This window comes from Echinops telfairi, unplaced genomic scaffold, assembly GCF_000313985.2.
Source record: "Echinops telfairi isolate 266 unplaced genomic scaffold, ASM31398v2 ScPeMD7_5592;HRSCAF=6446, whole genome shotgun sequence".
Lineage (NCBI taxonomy): Eukaryota > Metazoa > Chordata > Mammalia > Afrosoricida > Tenrecidae > Echinops > Echinops telfairi.
Genome location: NW_022109491.1, coordinates 34,100,859 through 34,119,410, shown reverse-complemented (window position 1 = coordinate 34,119,410; position 18,552 = coordinate 34,100,859). Strand labels below are relative to the sequence as shown.

Below are 18,552 nucleotides of genomic sequence, written 5' to 3'. Positions count from 1 at the left end.
TAAAGCATCACTCATAGACCAGTACAGAGGTAGCCTGGTGTTCCATACCTTTCAGTATATTGGTACATTTCAGAGTTGAATCCTGACGATGGCTCTGAATTCTCAAGGAAAACATAAATTACACACAGTGCACAGTATTTTGTAGAGTGGGGACTTCCATCAAGAAGATTTTGAACAAAGCAGCCTTTTCCCTAATACTTCTTTTACCTGCTAGCATGCGGGGTTTCTCATGATAAACAGTTGCCCTGGCTGAGGACAGATAATGGCCAGTGTGCCACCATCAGATCAAACTGAGTCACAATCCCTATCAACAGTGACTTCGTTACCTAGTACAGCTATAACAGAAATACCGTAAGGGGTGGCTTCAACAAATGTTGTTTTTCTCACAGCTTAGGAGGCTAAAGGTAGGAATTCAGGGTGCCAGTTGTAGGGGAGGCCCTCTGTTCAGCCCTCGAGACAGGTCCTGTGCTGCTGCTGCTCCGGGTTCCTTGTGGGTTTCTGTTTGTCCTGGCATCCGTCCTGCCCTGTCGCCCCTCTCCATTAATCTCTGATTTACGACATGTAACTTGGGAGAAGAGGGGGACACAACTCAGTCTATAGCAAGAGACTTAAAGATCTGCCAGTATTTTTCCTTATTTAATAAATACTGTACATTGTGAGTTCACATGCCAGGATTAAAATTCTTATTGGGGCTTTATGTGTTTTGCTGAGCAAGAAAATAGAAAGAATCTCAGATTTTGAGGATAGATCCAAAAGTATTGCTATAAAAAGCATAGAAAAAAATTTCAACAAAAATATCAAATGCAAAACCTGATTCTCAACCTATCCTCCCTCAAGGTCGTCACGCTTCTGAAGGCAGTGTTTGTGTCGCTCTTCCTCCCCGAGGAACTCTGCTCTCTGTGATGTCCAGGATGCTCACAGATGGTTTGGCATCCTTAGGAAACTCCCATCGTGCTGCTTTTAAATGCTCTTTGAGTTTGGGGAACAAAAAGGTCTGAAGGGGCAAAGTCAGGGATGGGATAAGGTTTCCCAATAAAATTCTCTCAGAACAGCTCGTTTCCCTCAAAGATTGAGTAAGTGCTTAAAATGATGGGGGGGTGGGGGTGGGGAATTCCTCTGTACAACTTTCTTGGCCTTTTTCTCACTAATGCAGTTTGCAGTTTTCCTAAACCTTCTTCATAATAAGCCCTTATGATCATCCTATGTTGTTTGAGAAAACTATCAAGACCAACTCAGTGGTGTCCCCTTACAAAAAAAACAAAGCAGCAAAAACCACAGGAGTTGTTAAAACCTGCTGTACTTTCTCCTCTGCCTTGAATTTTTCTGGCCCAGCAGATTCCCCTAGAATCCACTGTTTTCCTTTTGCATGGAGCCCTAGTGGCGTGGTGGTTACACATTGGGTTGCAGTCTGCAAGGTCAGAAGTTCAAAACGACCAGCCACTTCACAGTGAGTCAGCATCTATAGCATGGCAGTGAATGTTCTATCTTTTTGGCGTTAACCTTTTGGAGACGAAGACAGTGTACTCCTGAGAGGCCATATCTGCAGCCCTCCCTTGATCTCAGGGGCATGTTTAAACACATTTCTTGTGAAATGACCCCATGCAGGGATGAACTTGAGCCCCAATAGTAATACTTTTTGACGTCCCCTCATATTTTAGATCAATTAAAATGCTTGTCTTGCACTTGTTTATTGGCTTATCAATCAGAAGTGGGCCAGAATACAATGTACTATGTAGTTGCATTATTTAAAAATAGATCTAATAGGGGATATTTAAATAATTTAGATTTTGAGAAATATGAAATTAAAATAGAAACTTAAAATGATTTTCATCAATATGATCATTTCTAGGTAAATTATTCAGCTGTTAACTCTGCCTGCTGAGCCATTTTATTATGAGAGCCCAGAAATTGCTTTTTAAATTAATAAATACATGAATGGTAATTAATAGAAAATGTTGCAGCTATCAGGGTCTAAAACAGATGACGGATGCCCTGGTGACCATCCTCAGGAGCATGGTTCCTGCAAATCTACTCAGTGGGCTGGAACTTCACATTCATCTCTGTAATTTCTGCATGATTCAGGATGTAAACAATTTCTAGCTTAGATTACATCTGTTCATTCACTCTTTAGTATCTGCAAATAGAGTCCAGAGTAACAGTAAACAGGATGTATGCTCTATGTAAAGACTTTTTTCTTCTGTCAGATATTACATTTTGTGTTTTATGCTAGTTTAGGAAGATTATTAAGGATGAGTAAGGGTAGACAAAGATATCGTGACCATAAAAAAGACATATGGATATTTTAAATTATTTGTGTCCTAAAAGCATTAATTTGTTTATACCTGTAAAAGCCCAAGAAGGTGAAAATTTTAAAAATATGGATGCCATGTTTAGTCTGAGGGCTCTAGAGGGTGTTTCAAAAAGATTGTGGAAAAATAGAATTAAACACAAACATTAAAAAAAAATCCTCTTGTAAAACTGTTAGAGGGAAGTGACAAAAATAAACATAATTCTTATCAGTTATGATCTTGATACTTACTTTACATTTCCATTATAAAACTGGATCTGTTCTTTGTTGTTGTTTTTGTTGTTTGGTGCAGCTAAGTCTGTGACGTCATAGCAACAGTCATGTGCAGCAGCGTAAACGTGTCGATGGCCTTTGTGGTAGCAGTATGAGTGAGAGAGAGCGAGCGAGAGAGAGAGAGAGAGAGAGAGAGAGAGAGAGAGAGAGAGCGAGCCTGAAAACTTGTGTTGTGGCTAAAGAGGAGAATTAAATATTTCTGCCTCATTGCAAGTAAATATATTTCCTCTTCTAATTACAGCATCTTCACAACTATCTCACAGTGACTCTTGGGATTCCCGTTTGGTGTTCCTATGTGTTTTTCGTCGTAGCCACCTTGGTTTTCGGCCTTTTCATGGGTCTGGTAAGAGATAATGCAATCTTTTTATCATCTTTAAAGCAAAGTGAGTTTCACAGAAACCTAAGAAATAGCACCTACATATTTTTTTGTGTACAACCTAAGCAATTAAATAACCGTTGCTTATTTGAGACCATTTCCATGAAATCTTTAATATGGCAGAAAATTCATTAAATGATTAGCTCCATATCCTATCTCCTCAATATTCTAAAGCCTGTGCTGCATAGAAAATAGGCAGTGATTACAGGAGAAATATTTGAAGTAGATGGTCAGTTTCCAAGATAACTGTAATTTCACACATTGCCTGCTTGATTAGAACATTATGTTGTTAAGGCCAGAGATGTGAATTTATTCCTGCAGTAAACAAGTTGGTTTTTTCTCATTTATATTCTGTAATTACAAATCTAATCCTGGACAGCTTCTTTACTGCTTTTTTCCAAAGTAGTTTGTGTAAGAAAATGTTTGCAAAGCAACCCAGACTTACAGTGAATGTAGGTAAGATGCAAAATAAATGACCCTGCTCTCTTTGGACATGAAAAAGTAAGCATCTATACATTTTTCCTTAGGTATGTTCTTTGTAAGAGTATAATAACCCTATTAATGATATAGAAAACTGTAAGTAATTTGGCATATTTTACTCATATATGTAAATGAAATAGCTTGTTATTATATCCCTTTACCTACAATTGATAATTTAAACTCTAGTTAAGCATTGTGCAATATGCTAATTGCACAGCTTCTAAATGTTATATTATGGGAAAATGGTTGATGATTATTAAAATTTTAGCGAATAAACTTTTAAGTAAGACTCTTGTGAAGTCTGTTCTGACATTGTATTTTGGCTCTTTACAATGATTTTTAAACAATAAACCGTGAATGTTAGCAGTTGCTTTTATATTCCTAAGTTGGTTGACAGAGCTGTAACGCCAGGGAGCCACGGGGATGTGAGGTATTTTGACTTGAGCACGCTCAGTTCAGACTAGCTGCTCCTTGAGATGTGCCTGCTGGTGTTAGCTTCAAGGGTGGGCGATGGGACTTCAGTATCTATATGTGCCATCTATTCTGTCCTGGGGATGTCTTCTGTTTTGCATGAATTACTGTTTTGCATGGATTTTGTTGCTAATTAACAGGCCTCTATTGCTCTGGCCTCAAAGGTTTTTAGCTATAAATGAACTATAATTATCTTTGCTTCTCCTGTCTATTGTTGATTTTTGTCAGTTCTGATTCATAGTGGCTCTATGTAGAACGGAACAAAACAAAACAGTTTGGTCCTACCCTGTCCTTAGAATTGTTGCGATGTATGTATGTGCCCATTGCTGCAACCCTGTGTCAGTCCTTTCTGGTTAAGGGGCTTCCTCTTTTTTTGCATATCCTGAAGGAAGAATAAGATTGATTCCAAATTGTTCACATGTTTAAATAGCATAGGACATCAATTCTTGATAAGATAGTAGAGATAAAACTTTAAATGCTGAAAAAATATTAAAAATATACAAAGTGATGTTTTAATATGGTTCTGAAAACTCTTAAACTCAGATCTCTGCTCAAATGCCTTTTTGCCTCTGTAGTAAGTATGAAGAGAACACTGTGGCTGGAAGTTTTCCTCCAACAACCGTACATTTCTTATATACTTTTTACATACCTTTGGTGGATTAACTATACAATTTGAAGCAATTGGCATTCTTAACCCAACTTAAGACAACTATTCCAAAATAGTACTTTCACTAACTCTTTGGAATATAATAGTATTTCACATCATAGCTGTTTGGAAACATGGTATTTGTATAATGCACTATAGTAAAAGAACACTTTAGGCTGCCCGTGCCTGGCCCTGTACCCTGCCCGCAGAAAAGAACGATGCCTGTGTTGACACACCTCCTGTGAGGCCAGGCTCAAAGGGTTCTTCAGCACCTTACCCACACCCGGGTCTGAATTAAAGGGACAATTCAGATCCAGTGAGCCTGAGAAGAGATTGCTGAGCACGGATGTCCCAGTGTTCACCATGGCCTCCAGAGAAAGAGCCGTGGAGTCACCTCGTGGAGGACCGTAGTCCACTGAGAGTTTGTGACTCGGTGGCATTTCTGCTTTGTAGAACCGGACTTCTGGCAGTTCAGTACACGGTGGCGGGTTGGCTTGTCTTGGGCATGAAAGTTGGGCCCAGGCCAACCCTGGTCCTGGTAGCTTAGCTGCTCTTCCTTTCCCCTCAGTAGCTTTCCACAAAGGAGTGATGTCTTCATGTTCATTGTATCACGTAGGCCTGACTAGTGTGTTTCCTATTTTTCCTCATTGTGAAAGATGAGACATGAATAAAGGTGATAATTGGATTTTTATTTGTTTTTCTTGATGAAGCCTAGTAATGGTTGTACTATTTTACTGTTATGATTAGCTTGGAAACAAGGGGCTCAGTTTGAGGGATCAAGTGAATCTTGGCATTTTATGCCAATATGGGAAAGAAGCTTCAGTGCAAAGAGCCATAAAGAACCCTCTCGGGCAGCATCAACTTCTGTTGTCTGTAGCTCTCCTCTGAAGGAGAGAAGGCAGCAAAACTCTTGACCAGCAGGAAAGCGAATCAGAACCGAGCCAATGTCCCAATGAGCAGGATCTAAGGGCTTTCCTGCCCACATAGTGTAGTAACGGACTGTTTTCTGATGACCTTTTCCATTGACATAGATAGAGGTCCAAATCTTGCTGCTTAGGCAGGGTATTTTTCTAGGTGCCATCACTAGTGCCTCCCATAGAGGAGAGACTCCAGTACCCTGAGACATGGTTCCTTCTCTGTGAAAATGAGTAAATTCTATCCTCTCCATATTTAATACCTGACTATGTGAGTAGAACCTAAAGGCTGAGAGTATAACCCTGGAAGAACCAGTGTGGAGGAGGGAGGTGCCATTCCCCTATAGACCTTATTTTTAAACTGCATTCTTAGTGGCTTAGAAAAAAAGGGTGTTCCATTCCAAGGAAATGGTATCTCAGAGCATAGGCCTGAAAAGTGAGACTATAGTAATGTTCTGCCTTAGTCTATTCAGATGCAAAGGATTTTCTCTTTGTGGCTCAAATCAATTGAATGGTTTAAAGCATGTTGCCCCTAACCCATAGAACCTTCCTTCTGTTCTTTTGCCTACCACAGTGGTCTCAACTTGCACTTCATGGCTTTTGCTGGATCCTGAGCAACCCTGTGATCCTCCTTGGTGTAGTATAGGGCAGCCAGAGAGCTGGGTGGTTCCACAGCCTCTGACTGTGCTCAGGCCTTAAGCCCAAGCAGCCCTTCTGAGTCCTTCCCCATCTCATACCTGGCTGTAATCGCTTTAGCTCAGATCTCGGAGTACTTACTCATTTTTCTCCTGAGACTCACGTTCCACATTGTTTTCTAATGAGCCCCCCCCCCCCTGCCCCCTACACATACTCCATACAGCTCAAGAGCCAGGGTTTAAAATTTTCCCTACTTTTCAACTTAAGCTTCTCTCCCAAGATACTAATATGGTGCCTTGAACCTTGCGAACCGATATATTAAGTGATACATGAACAAATGAACAGTAATCAGCCCGAACACAAAATAGGGCGCTCATTTAATGTTTGTATAGCAGAATCAGAAGGATTATGACTGTGGCTTATATAAAAGTTCTGAGCACCAAAATATATATATATATATATATATATATGTAATATGAAGTCCTACTACTACTGCTTTGAAGGCTGGGCAGCTATTCAGAGTGCAGACATAGTCTGGGAGTTAGCAACGTACAAAGGTTCTTCGTGGGTGACAGCTGGAACCTGGGCAGCAGCTTGCTTTGTGGTTCACTCTGGTGTCACAATGTGGAGAATGGCCTCAACTTGTCTCAGCTCCAGCAGACTCTGCCCTGTCTAACATGCCCATTAGCCTTATCATTGTGGCCTGTGTTGCTCCCTAGTTGTGGAACATAAACAAATCAAACAAACAAATATGAACAAAGTTTAACAATCAGCCGTTGAGCTGATTCTGACTCACGGCACTTATAGGACAGAGTAAAACTGCCCCTGTGGGTTCTGAGACTGTTCTTTACAGGAGTAGAAAGCCTCATCTTTCTCTTAAGGAGCGGCCCAACACCACCAGGGGCTCCTAGGTGTGAAATATGGACTGTTTTTAAGGAGCTTGTAGTTTATCGGGACAAGGTAATATGAATCCTAGTGCAGGCAAGGTCAACATTTGAGCTAATAAATCACATCTGAAATATGGTTTAGCTCACAGTTTGTTTCTATAGAAATGGCTATGGTACTCTTGAGATTTTCAGCTCAGATAGGGATTGCCTCATTGGTGAGAGGCAGCCCATGTACAGACTAGTTTTATTTGCCCAGGATAGTGTTTGAAAAAGATCTCTGAGGCTTGGTTGGTGGCATATCGTTTTTTCTTATACCTGCTTGATTCCTCTGTTTGTAACAGGCTTTCGGGAGACAATTGACTAGGTGACCTGTGTTCTAAAATTAATAGCATTTTTTGTCTTATGTTTCCATTTGAAAATAGGAACTTGTTAATTATACCTTTGTCCTTTTTGAGGGCATTTGACCAACTGCTAATTATTTGTCTAAAAATATCTACATACAGTAGCAGCAAGGCCTAATTTTGAGGCCCTTGGGTAAAACTGTCCTATCTACTAACTGTAAAATCACCTTTCCCCCATCCAGGTCTTGGTGATAATATCGGAATGTTTCTACGTGCCACTTCCCAGGCATTTATCGGGCCATTCTGGTAAGCATGATGAACTCATGGGATAAGATACCACCGGGTTTCTGCCCTGTGCTTGCTCCTGCTCCTATGGTGGCGGGTTTTCCCGTGATTGACTAGATGGCGAAGCCCGAAGTCTGTAAAGTTAATTTTCTAGGTAAATTTAAACAAACATTTTTACCTGCTGCTAAAGAATGCTTCATTTTGGCTTATTTTTCTCCTTAATCTCCTTTCAGTGCATGTTCTTCCATTAATCATTGTCCAGCCTTTGCTTTAGGCAAGGTTGGGATGAAAAAGGAGGGACGAGACCTCGAACTTACTGAACTTCTATTATGTGTCATTTACTATGCAACCTCCCAACTGGTTTGCCGTTGAGAAATAAGAGGCTCTGATAGGCTGTTTGTTGCCCAGGCACAAAGCCGAAAGATGGGTCCTTGTGTTTTTAGGGGACTTCTGTGCACGCCCCACGTTTGTGTACTCTTCCATGCTGTTGCTGGACCAGGCGGGCTCAGAGTCTCATGACTGTGTTTGGAAATTTATATGGGGAGTTGATCATGACTGGATTTTGCGTGGGAATTTAAATAAGCTCATGTTTCTTTATAGTCTTTGAAATTTTCAAGGCTTCAAAATTCCATAGAAAATTAAAAAGCATATATTGTTCCTTAGAATTCTGGAAAGTGACAGAAACCTAATTCAATCCAGTTTAGGCAAAATGGAGAATTGATTAGCTCATAGAACTGACATGTCCAGGGATTTTTTGGCATAGCCCAAGTGATGTTAGGTGTCTGATTCTGTATAGGTGACTCTATGATTGTCAGCTTCTCTCTACCTCACATTGGATCAGCTTAGCAATTCTCTCAGAGGAGAACTTTTCTTCCAAAAAAAGCCACCAAACTCATGCCATCAAGTCAATGCAGAACCTAAGGGGCAGGCTAGAGTTTCTGAGACGGTGACACTTTTCAAGGGTAGAAAGCCTTGTCTTTCTCCCTCAGAGAGGCTGATGAGTTTGAACTGCTGGCCTTGCTTGCAGTTAGCAGCCCAGATGGTAACTTACCCTACACTGGCCAATAATTCCAGGAGAGAGCTTTGATTGACTCCGGAAAAGCTCCATTGCCGAGCCAGTCATGACCAGGGTGTCATAGAGTCTCCTACAAGCTACAAAATGCAGAGAGGCTCGCCCTGCCCACGTGCCGTCAGAGAAATACGCAGAGAAGCTGGATCGGGCTGTGATCCCATCCAAGAGGACCTCAGAACTAGCCCGTCCAGGGGGAGAAAATGGCCCAGTAGTTCTCACCTTCCAGGCCTTATTCCACTGTACAATGAAAAATACGCAATCGATTGCTGAATGATTACTGTTCATTTAGAAGGCATTCTTTTTGTTACTCTTCCTTCCACAGAGCCGAATGAGAGGTCAGAAGAGACGCACAGGGCTGAACAGTTGCAGGACGCAGAGGAGGAAAAGGACGATTCAAATGAAGAGGAAAACAAGGATAGCCTTGTGGATGATGAAGAGGAGAAAGAGGACCTGGGGGATGAGGAGGAAGTGGAGGAGGAGGACGAGGAGGAGGAGGAGGACAACCTGGCAGCTGGGGAAGAGGAAGAGAAAAGTGATGCCAATGACCAGGGTCCCCCAGGAGAAGACAGCACAGCTGAGGGAGAAGTGGGACCTGAGACAGAAGGGGGTGCTCCTGAACGGCCTGGTTCAGCTGACCCCGAAGTGGCAGGGGACTCAGTGAGGCAGCGCAAAAGTCATCAGGCTGAGAAGGGACCATAGGCTTATGGCCGCTTTTTCTTGTGATAGAGACCAAAGGAATGAGTCCCTTTTCCTTGGTCAGCAATTTAAACCAAATCTTTACTTTTTCCTGAATGAACAAGCTTTTCTCTCAAAAGAGGATCTCAAGTTATGTGTCTTCAATACATTAAGCCTCATGTATAATTAGTGAGAATTGTGCAGGCACGACAATCAGGAAACAGAAAAGCAAATGTGGTTGTTATAATCTGTTTGTGGACTACTGGTGGGAACATGTTTATTTATTTGGCAAGAAGACGCAATCCCAAGCCTATATTAGCTCCTTTTAGAAACAGGCTGTGTGGACCCCATAAAATGAGAGTAAAGCAGCCTTCACCCCTGAGCATCTTCAGAAGGGGGAAGCAGCAGTCTGGCTTCCTCTGCTTATTTCAAGTGTTTATGGTGGTCAAACTTTGTGAGAAACATCAAGTGGCATCTTGTAGGAACCGTTTTGTTTTGAAGATTGAATATGAGAGGATTCTGGATAGTATTTTGGAAAATAGTTTGGAAGTCATCCCAATTTCTTAAGTCACCTCTGTTATGTTTTATTGATTTTATTTTTATCCCCAATTTTCCAAATTGGCTTGCAAACTCCTGGCATTTTTCGCTTCACATCCCTCTTGCAGCTGTTGCTGATCATCAGTACACTTGTTACCTGTGTGTGTTCTTGCGTAGGGTTTAAGGCATCAGGAACCACAGCCTATGAGGCCATAGCTGCTGGGAAATGTAACCTTTGAAAGGAAGCGTGGTATTCTTTTTACCCCTGGGCACTCTAAGTCTTACCAGGTCACTATAGTGTTTGGCAGAAAACGTGAGTACTGTGTTGCTTTATCCCCTTCGCAAAGGGCTCCCTGGCTCTCGAACCACTCGAATAACTGGGAAAGCACTTTTGGTTTTCCTCCAGCAGTGTGCTTTGGTGAAAGAAGTAATGGAAGTAAGTAACTGGAAATGAAAGATTTAATGCCTTTTCTTTATTCCTTCATTTTCTAAATAATTGTATCTTTTAAATCTCTTGCCATTCAACCTGCTAAACGAATAGGTGTCTGTCTTGATTATCTAACAAAGAGCACCACAAGAGGATGGCTTTAACAAACAGATATATTCTCTCACCATTTAGGGGGCTAGAAGTCTTGAATTCAGAGCCCCACTGCAAGGGGATGGCTTTCATTCTTTGATGTCTCTGGGGAAAGGCCCTTGGCTCTGTTCAACATCTGTGGGCCCAGTGTCCCTGGGAAACCTATGCGTTGGCATCAATCTTACAGGAGGTTCCCAGCATAGGGGCGCATGGCTCTATGACATGCTCTCCTCTGGGCTCTTTTTCCTGGAAGGTTCTGAAGTCCCTCCTTTTCTGCTTGCGTCTTTTCCCTTTTATCTCTTATAAAATAAAAAGGAAGCTCCCTTGCATCCGGTCATGTCTGTGAGCTGCATAAGGGTTGTGACTTGAGGAAGGGTGACGCACGCCACCCTCACCAGCCTTATTGACGCAGCAACCCAGACTCAGACTTCATCCGCACGGCCGAGCCCTGCCTCAGGGACTGCAGCCGAGGCAGGCATTGACGTCACATCACCGAATGGAGGTGGATCACACAGTCCTGGGAATCCCGGCCCAGTCAGCTTGACACCTGAGCTGACAATTTGATCCATGACAGGACCCAGTTTCTTTAAAAATCAATTTATATACTTTTCTCTGACATTACTTATGTCTTAGAATTTAATAAGATTAAGAAAGATGCTTGAATTGATTTTATGCCCCTTGGGACTGACCAGCCAACAACACAGATGTGTGGCATTAAGCAGGTTTCTTCATTTTAAAACCGAAGGTGCGGTAGACTTCTGCCTTGTTCGTAAATAACTCCTGCCTGGTATTAAGGAGCCCGGTGGGCCAGGCCTTGGGCTGCTACATACAAGGCTGGTCGTTCAGACTGACGTAACAGAACAACCTCCCAGCAGGAGGAAGATGTGCTGTTGGTACCTGTAAAGACGTGCAATCTCAGCAATGTGTCGGAATCAGCTTGGGGCATATCGGGTTTACTGTTGTTTGGTTTTGTTTGCTTTTGGTCTTTTTTGTTGTTTTGTTTCCTCCGCGTTACTGATGGTAGTGCTCTGTCTCTTCATCCTGAAGAGCTCCCTTTTTTCCTTGGACAATGCACTTTCACAGGGACAGCGCCTTCTCTGAGGGTACCAGCCCCTCCTGAGGGCATGTTCAAAAGACTTGAGATGGGGTCTCCCCATTTTTGCTGCTAAAGAGCATTCGCTGTTTTTGTTTTTTTTTTTCTCTAACGGGTGGTGTTTGTTTTCTGTATTTTTCCTATCTTTCTCCTGGAAACTCATGATATACATAATGATTCTTCACCAACATCATAATTCAAGAGCATCGATTCTTCTCTGGTTTTCTTTCTTCATTATCCAGATTTCAAATGCCTATCAGTCATTTAACGGAATTATGAATTTATTTAACTAAACCCTACCCATTGCCACAGAGTCCATTCCGATTCAGAGGCGCCCAGAGCATTTTTGCGGCTATAAATCTTTACAAAAGCAGACAGGCGCATCTTCCTCCCACGGTAGGCTGGTGGGTATGAACTGCTAACCTTGTGATTATTAGAGATTCGTATTTTGTGCAAATGAAGATTAGATGGAGTAAGCAAAAGTAACTTTTGGAATGGGGTGCAGTGCTTTTTGTGTGGGTGCCTTTGTAGCAATGAGAAGAAAAGTCTGACATTTCTTGCTACCTTGATTATTTCTTTTCTTATCCACCTGCTGTTAGATTTGGAAACTTCCAGCTTGTACAGTGATCTCCTATGGAAGCTGCATACATGTACTTCTACCCTTCCGTCCCTGGGAAGTCTGAGCACTGAGTAACTAGAGGACCTGGCTGAGTGTAGGCCCAACTAACTGTTAAAAAGCAGCGGTTCAGTGAGGCTGCTCATAGACAGTGGTTTATAAACGTTGACTCTTTACTGTGGGGAAAAAACAAAACAACCCTTGTCACTAGCTGTGGCATGGCTACGTGATTTCAGTACATGCAACTCTGCAGAGCCCTTGGTGCAGATGGCGAAGGTATCTTTGAAGACGAATATGTTCCATATGACTTTGAACTTGAGTCCTTCAGGAGTGGTGAGGATATGTACCTTCGCAGATAGGAAAGAGGAAAGGGTTGCAAAAAGCCAGGAAACATAGGGCCAACCTGAGAAGCCAACCCCAAACCTCAAGTTGGCCTGAAGCAAGAGCAAGAAGGGGGACAGGGGTGCTTTTGCTAAAATGCCACAGTAGTTTATACATGTTCTCTATCTCAGTGTTGCAGTGTTTTTCTGTCAGTATTATAAAGGTGTGGCTGGCTTATCCTGTCCAATATACCAGTGTTTTGGAAAGTTTTCGTGTATACCTTTTGTGCCAACAGAAAAGTTCCTTGTTAGTATTGCTTTACTTCCGTCTCACCTTTTGACCCTCTTGAGAAGATAATAGTCTTGAAAAAGCCAAATGTGGGGTCCACCTGTATGAAGACGTCTCCCGGAGCAGCTTTCAGAGAAGGAGGTTCCGACCAAGGGCTTTGGGTGCCTGCAGGCCAAGAAGGGGCCTCCACATGGCTTACTCTCAGTGATGTTTCTTGTGGACTATGACATTGTAAATGTGTGACGCAGACAACCTTGACGTGTTTCTGATGCAGTGTGTCCTTATTTGTTACTAAGCAGCTTCTCCATGGAAATGCGATTTTTATACTAAAAATACTGCTCATTTGTATTGCAATGCATTATAAATTTGTTATTTATATCCTTTGCAATAGTCTTGATTATTTAGCCCACTAAGATTTAATTAATTTTCTCATTACCCATGTATTCTCTGCTTCCTCACACAGCATCTGCTGCAACTGCAGTGACACACCAAGGGATTGCTTTGAAGTAGAACATTGCCTGAATTACAAAGCACTTGATCACTTCACTGTATACAGGCCCTTGACCCTATACGCTTTCAATTTTTTTATTGTAAATTTCCATTTGCACCCAAACATAGCGATATTGATGAGTGAGTAAAAACAAAATGGTATCTTTATTTTCATAAAAGCCATTTGCCTAGGCAGTGAAAGGACTATTAGCTTTTACAACAATAATGGCCGGCCCCCGAATCCTGCACAATTTGTTCTCTTTCCCTTTTCTCTCCCTCCTTTTTCCTTCTCCTTTTCTCCCTGGCCTGGTGAAACTCAACCCCAAGACCCTGTAGCTGTTCTAGGAATTTTCAGCAAACCAAGAACAAATCACCAAAACCCAAGGTGCCTCTTGTTGCAGCGCATTCCGTTGCCTGAAGAAACTCATTATACTGACCTCTCAGGTCTCCCTTCTGGCCAGCGTGGTAGGCCCTGTGTGTAGCCTGACTGACCTGCTCTCCTAGGGCATTGTCAGGGTTAGCCAGTCCTTGACACATCATCACAGGTCTGGTAGGTGCAATTGTACAGCGATAATAAGTAAAGATTATAGGAAGTCATAGAGAGCATGGGAGATAGAAGAGAGTTTGAAATAATGGACACATTTTTCATGGTAGCATGCTCACCTCAGCCTCACTTGGTGGTCCATGTGGAGAGAGAGAGCTATTTATTGCTAACCAAGGCTTTTATATTCTCGGGACGTGTAAGCCCCCTAATTACAGGTGATGAAATATGTGACAGGAAAGGGTTGTGCTGTAGGTAATACAGTAATGGGAGGGGGTGTTCTAGGGGTATCCACGCAATAGGAAGAGGTGTTTCCTCCTCCAGAGGTGCTGGCAGAGGTCAAAATCACTAACCTTTTGGTCAGAGTTAGGAACTTCTGTTTCGCCACCAGAGGCACTGATGAGTCTCTAGGGAAGAGCAAAAGATCAAGACTGTAACCATGGTGTTTGGGAGGACTTTTCTCCTGAGAGATGTTGCTGTTTCCGGATTGGGGGTCCGGGTAGATATGGACAGGTAGGGCCGGGGCGGGGGTGGGAAGGAGATGGTGTTGAAAGATACTTTGGCGAACATTATTGAGCTGAGGAGACAGGGTTTGGTGACAGATGGGAGGGTCTGTGGGTACCTCCCTTCTTTGGGTTGGGTCTTTGAAAGGACTGGTGCTAGGACTTTGTAAGCAGGTCCCCATGGAGAACAGACTTTAGCCATAGCCCATCTAACTCCTGAACTCAGGATGAGATGATCCTGCAAGCAAGTTCCATAAATCTTAGGAAGTTCATTGGTAATGGTCTAGTTCTAAAGTTAGAGGGTGCTTTAGTTATTTCTTCTTTATTCCTTAGTATTTATTCAATTTTTTGTTCAAAACAAGAAAAAAACCCGACTACCTTAAAAGATATCCTGTGGTTGAGCTGCATACTGACAGTAGCATGCATGTACTACCAAGTATAATAAAGGAAGCACCCAGAAAGCAGATGACTGAGACCGAGTAAACACGAAACAATTACGCACATCAAAACCCGTCATCAGAAGAGTAAACTGACAGCCCACAGATTGGGAAGAAATCAACAATGGACAGGACTAATCACTAAAACAGAGAGAACTGTGCAGTCCTTCAATAAGAAGAAACCAAATACTCCAATTGAAAGGTGGGCAAAGGACACGAACAAAGAATTCACTTGAATGGCTGACAACCACATGAGGAAATGCTCTCCCAGTCATAGCCTTCCGGGAGATACTAATCAAAACAACACAAAGATAAGCCAATTTAAAAAACCAAATGCTGGAGAGATGGGAACTCTCATTCACTGCTAGTGGGAATGTACACACGTACTACCACTGGAAAGTGATCCAGCAACTCCTGAAACCACTGGGTATAGAAGTACCTATGACCCAGCAGTACCTCTGCTGGGCATGTACCTCAAAGTAGTACGAGACAGAAGGAGAACAGACATGTACTTTCCCATGTTCGTTGCAGCACAGCTCACAATAGAACAGCCCAAATGCCCATCGGTGGAAGAATGGATAAACTCTGGTATGTACATACTATGGAATATTATGCCTCCCTGTAACACTGGGGGAGTGATGAAGCACCTATGACACGGATGGATATGGGAACCTTTACGCTGAGTGAGATTTGTCCATTACAAAAGGACAAATAATTTTATGCACCCACACGATAAGAAAACAGCAGTCTATTAAGTTCCAGTTATGCTTCTCTTCCCTTTTAGGTTTGGTTAAAAGATGTCCTGGCCTAGTACATCCCAGAGCTCACCCAGCACTGGCACCGAAGCTTAGCCTGGTCAGGAACAGCAAACACCGATTCCCTCTGGTTCCCTTTATTCTGGCTTCTTTAGTCTCCCAAACTAGCCCTTCCTCACTCCCATCTTAACCCCGCCAGGTTTATTCTTGGAGCCATTTTTTTTTGTGGTGTCCCCAAAGTGTACTATTTCTACCCACCCCCCTCCACCTTCCTCTTACATTTCCATTCTACCCTCTGTGGAGAAAAGAATCCACCCTTTCTGCACACCTCCTGGATCTCGGCTTCTGAGATTCTCGTACTGCACCATGAAATGGTCATGGTCTGGGGAAGTGGTAGATGCCAGAATGAGATTGCCAGGATTCTCAGTGTGGAATTGAGGAGGGAGACAGCCATGCATAGCCATGCGTCAAAAATAAATTATACCAATGTGCCTGTCAACCCTCTACCCACCCACCCACCTACCCACACACACTTCTGTTGTGTTTGGGGCAGATCCAAAGTCCTGTCAGGCAGGCACCTTTGACAAAAGAAACTGCCTCAGCTGCCTTTGTCAAAATGCATGTTTCTCCACAAACATTGGAGGCAGAGAAGAAGGAAATACCCCAGTAGTCAGTCTGTTGGATTTCCTATGTACTCCCACCTCCAACATTTAGAATTCCTGCTCCGTTCCTTCAGTTCTCACCTGCCTACCATCCAAAGGTCATTCTGTTCTTGGTAAATACTCGCAGGAGGGAGACTACCCCTGGCTGTGCTTCTTCACAAGTAAACACTAGTCACATCCAATCCTCCCGGTCTGACCAGTGCGGTCACAAGTGATCCGGATGTGGATTTAACCTATGCTCCACTCTTTCAAGCCTCAATTAGGAGAAATGTGTGGCTCCCCCCCAACCTCCTCCGATCATATTTGCCAGTTTTCGCTCCATCAGCCCGGGCAGGCAGCCCACTAGGAATTCTCCCAAATATTGACTACTGAGCAGCACATCTCCAAAGCTGTCCACATTAATGACAACTTTTCAAGTTTGGATTTCACAAGTGACCCCCGGTGTGGGATACCAGATGCTAATATCTCGTTATTTCTGCGTATCACTGTTGTGGAATGTGCAAGCCAGATTTGAGAATGATTATTTATCCTTAAGTTTCTGGTGCCTGTTCACCTGTGCCAGCCATTCCAAAGTCAGCTCGCATTGGGGTCGTGTGGCAGCAGACAGATCGCTGGGAATGAACTTGTTCGGGGCCAGCGGGCTTGGAGCAGCTTCTGACTGCTCCAGGCAGGATTGACCAAAGCCTGCGTTCTCTGTTGAGAGAATGCAGTTTCATACGAAATCGGGTGACCAGTGAAGCTATCTTAAAACGAGTGTTCCCTCCATACATTTCTTCCAAATTGAAACCAGGCATTTACTGGCCGTTTTCATGTTCGCAGGGCCTCAGCCCCACTGCACTGCCTCAGCTGTCTGAAGTTACCTCGAGGGCCCTCTTCCGTGTGCACGGTTTTCCCTCCATTCATCCCAGATCGAGCCTTCGTGATAAAAGGCATTGTTGGCTCATGTCCTCCTTGAGTTCAAGGTGCACTTAATTGGATCTCACACCACAAATTCTAAGAGCCCGAGATTTCCTCCCAGAATGTAACCCTAGCAAATCCAGTGGGTGACTCAGTGGGCCTGTTTTCTCGCTAGCCCAGGAATCGGGTATAAAGCATTTGGTTTGTCTCTGGGAGAATATTAAGAAGAGTCAAAATTCTGTATCAAGACTAAATTTGCTTTTAAAGTCCTATTTTTGGCTAAATTTCTTCCCATTGTTTATTCTTTTTTTGGGTCTCTCCATGACATTAGGTCACTGAATTTCTATAGGGTCGACGGCCATATCACCCTGAACATGCCTGATGTCGTCTGATCTCAGAAACGGAATTTCTATAGGAAGCTCTTGTGGGCACTGGGGTGGGAGGAAACAAATAAGAGACAGAACAAAGCTATTCGGGTCCTTGCTGCAAGGGTGGGATGTCAGATACTGTTGAGTTGGTGTCCTTATTACATTATAAAGAAATATTAAAGTATATCTGACATTTAATTGATAATGTATACATTCTATAAGCTTTAAATTTTCTTACCACATCATTTTCATTTCTTTTACTTTCCCTCTCTTTAAATATGACTCCTTAAATCTTCAATCTAAACTCATTAATAAAACTATTCTTTCCTTATTCCTAATATTGATGTACAGCATGTTCCAGGGATTAAGTTCTTGGCCAGCCCCAATTATAATCACTGAGGATTCAACCGTGGAAAAGGGAGGAGCCTGGGATCTTGAGGAGATAACGTTTCAACAGGGCTGCTGTTGGGGTGAGGGGGTCGCCAGCACTTGAATGGGTCCTCAGGAGTGACTGTGATTGTAAAACATATTTGAAGACAGACAGACAGTGGGGCACAGCGGCTCCCTGTCCCACGGCAAGACTGAGAATGTATTCTCCAGTGGGTATATCTAATGGGGCTTACAGATCTTTCATAGGGCATGCACGTCATACAGCCAACATGTAAGCTAATCAGCGGATGATATCATAAGCAAATAACATAAAAACCAAACAGGTGAGTCATCATCTTGACCTAACCCCCTGACCCCTCCCCAGGGGTTTGCTACATTTATGGTCCGTTGGCTATAGAACCTGATGGCTCATATCTACAGATAACCTCTAATTGCCAGACGCAAGTATGAGACATCTCTTATGGTAGCCCCTTTATGACAACTCTTCTATGGGGGTTATTGTAGGGACTGAGTCCAGTCATGAGAATGTATATTATGATTTATTTATATCTCATAACTGAGAGTCATGACCCACGGAGTCAGCTCTCCAGACCATAATTATGAGCACAGAGGATTTAGCTGCCTCACATCCTCATCCAATTCCACAGTTTACCACAGGCTGCCAATAATAAGCAGGAACATAAATGATCAAATGGCTACTTTTAGATTTTCAGA

At 42.9% G+C, this 18,552-nt stretch overlaps 1 protein-coding gene across 1 annotated transcript in view; it reads left to right on the top strand.

Moving 5' to 3' along the window:
- TMX4 (thioredoxin related transmembrane protein 4) overlaps window positions 1-9,508 on the top strand; it is a 43,764-nt gene extending 34,256 nt beyond the window's left edge. The window contains exons 6-8 of the mRNA XM_004697837.2: window positions 2,823-2,924; window positions 7,575-7,638; window positions 9,012-9,508. Coding sequence (XP_004697894.1) covers window positions 2,823-2,924; window positions 7,575-7,638; window positions 9,012-9,388 — 543 coding nt within the window. The 3' untranslated portion in view covers window positions 9,389-9,508. The remainder of the gene's footprint in view (window positions 1-2,822; window positions 2,925-7,574; window positions 7,639-9,011) is intronic.
- Window positions 9,509-18,552: the final 9,044 nt, after the last annotated feature.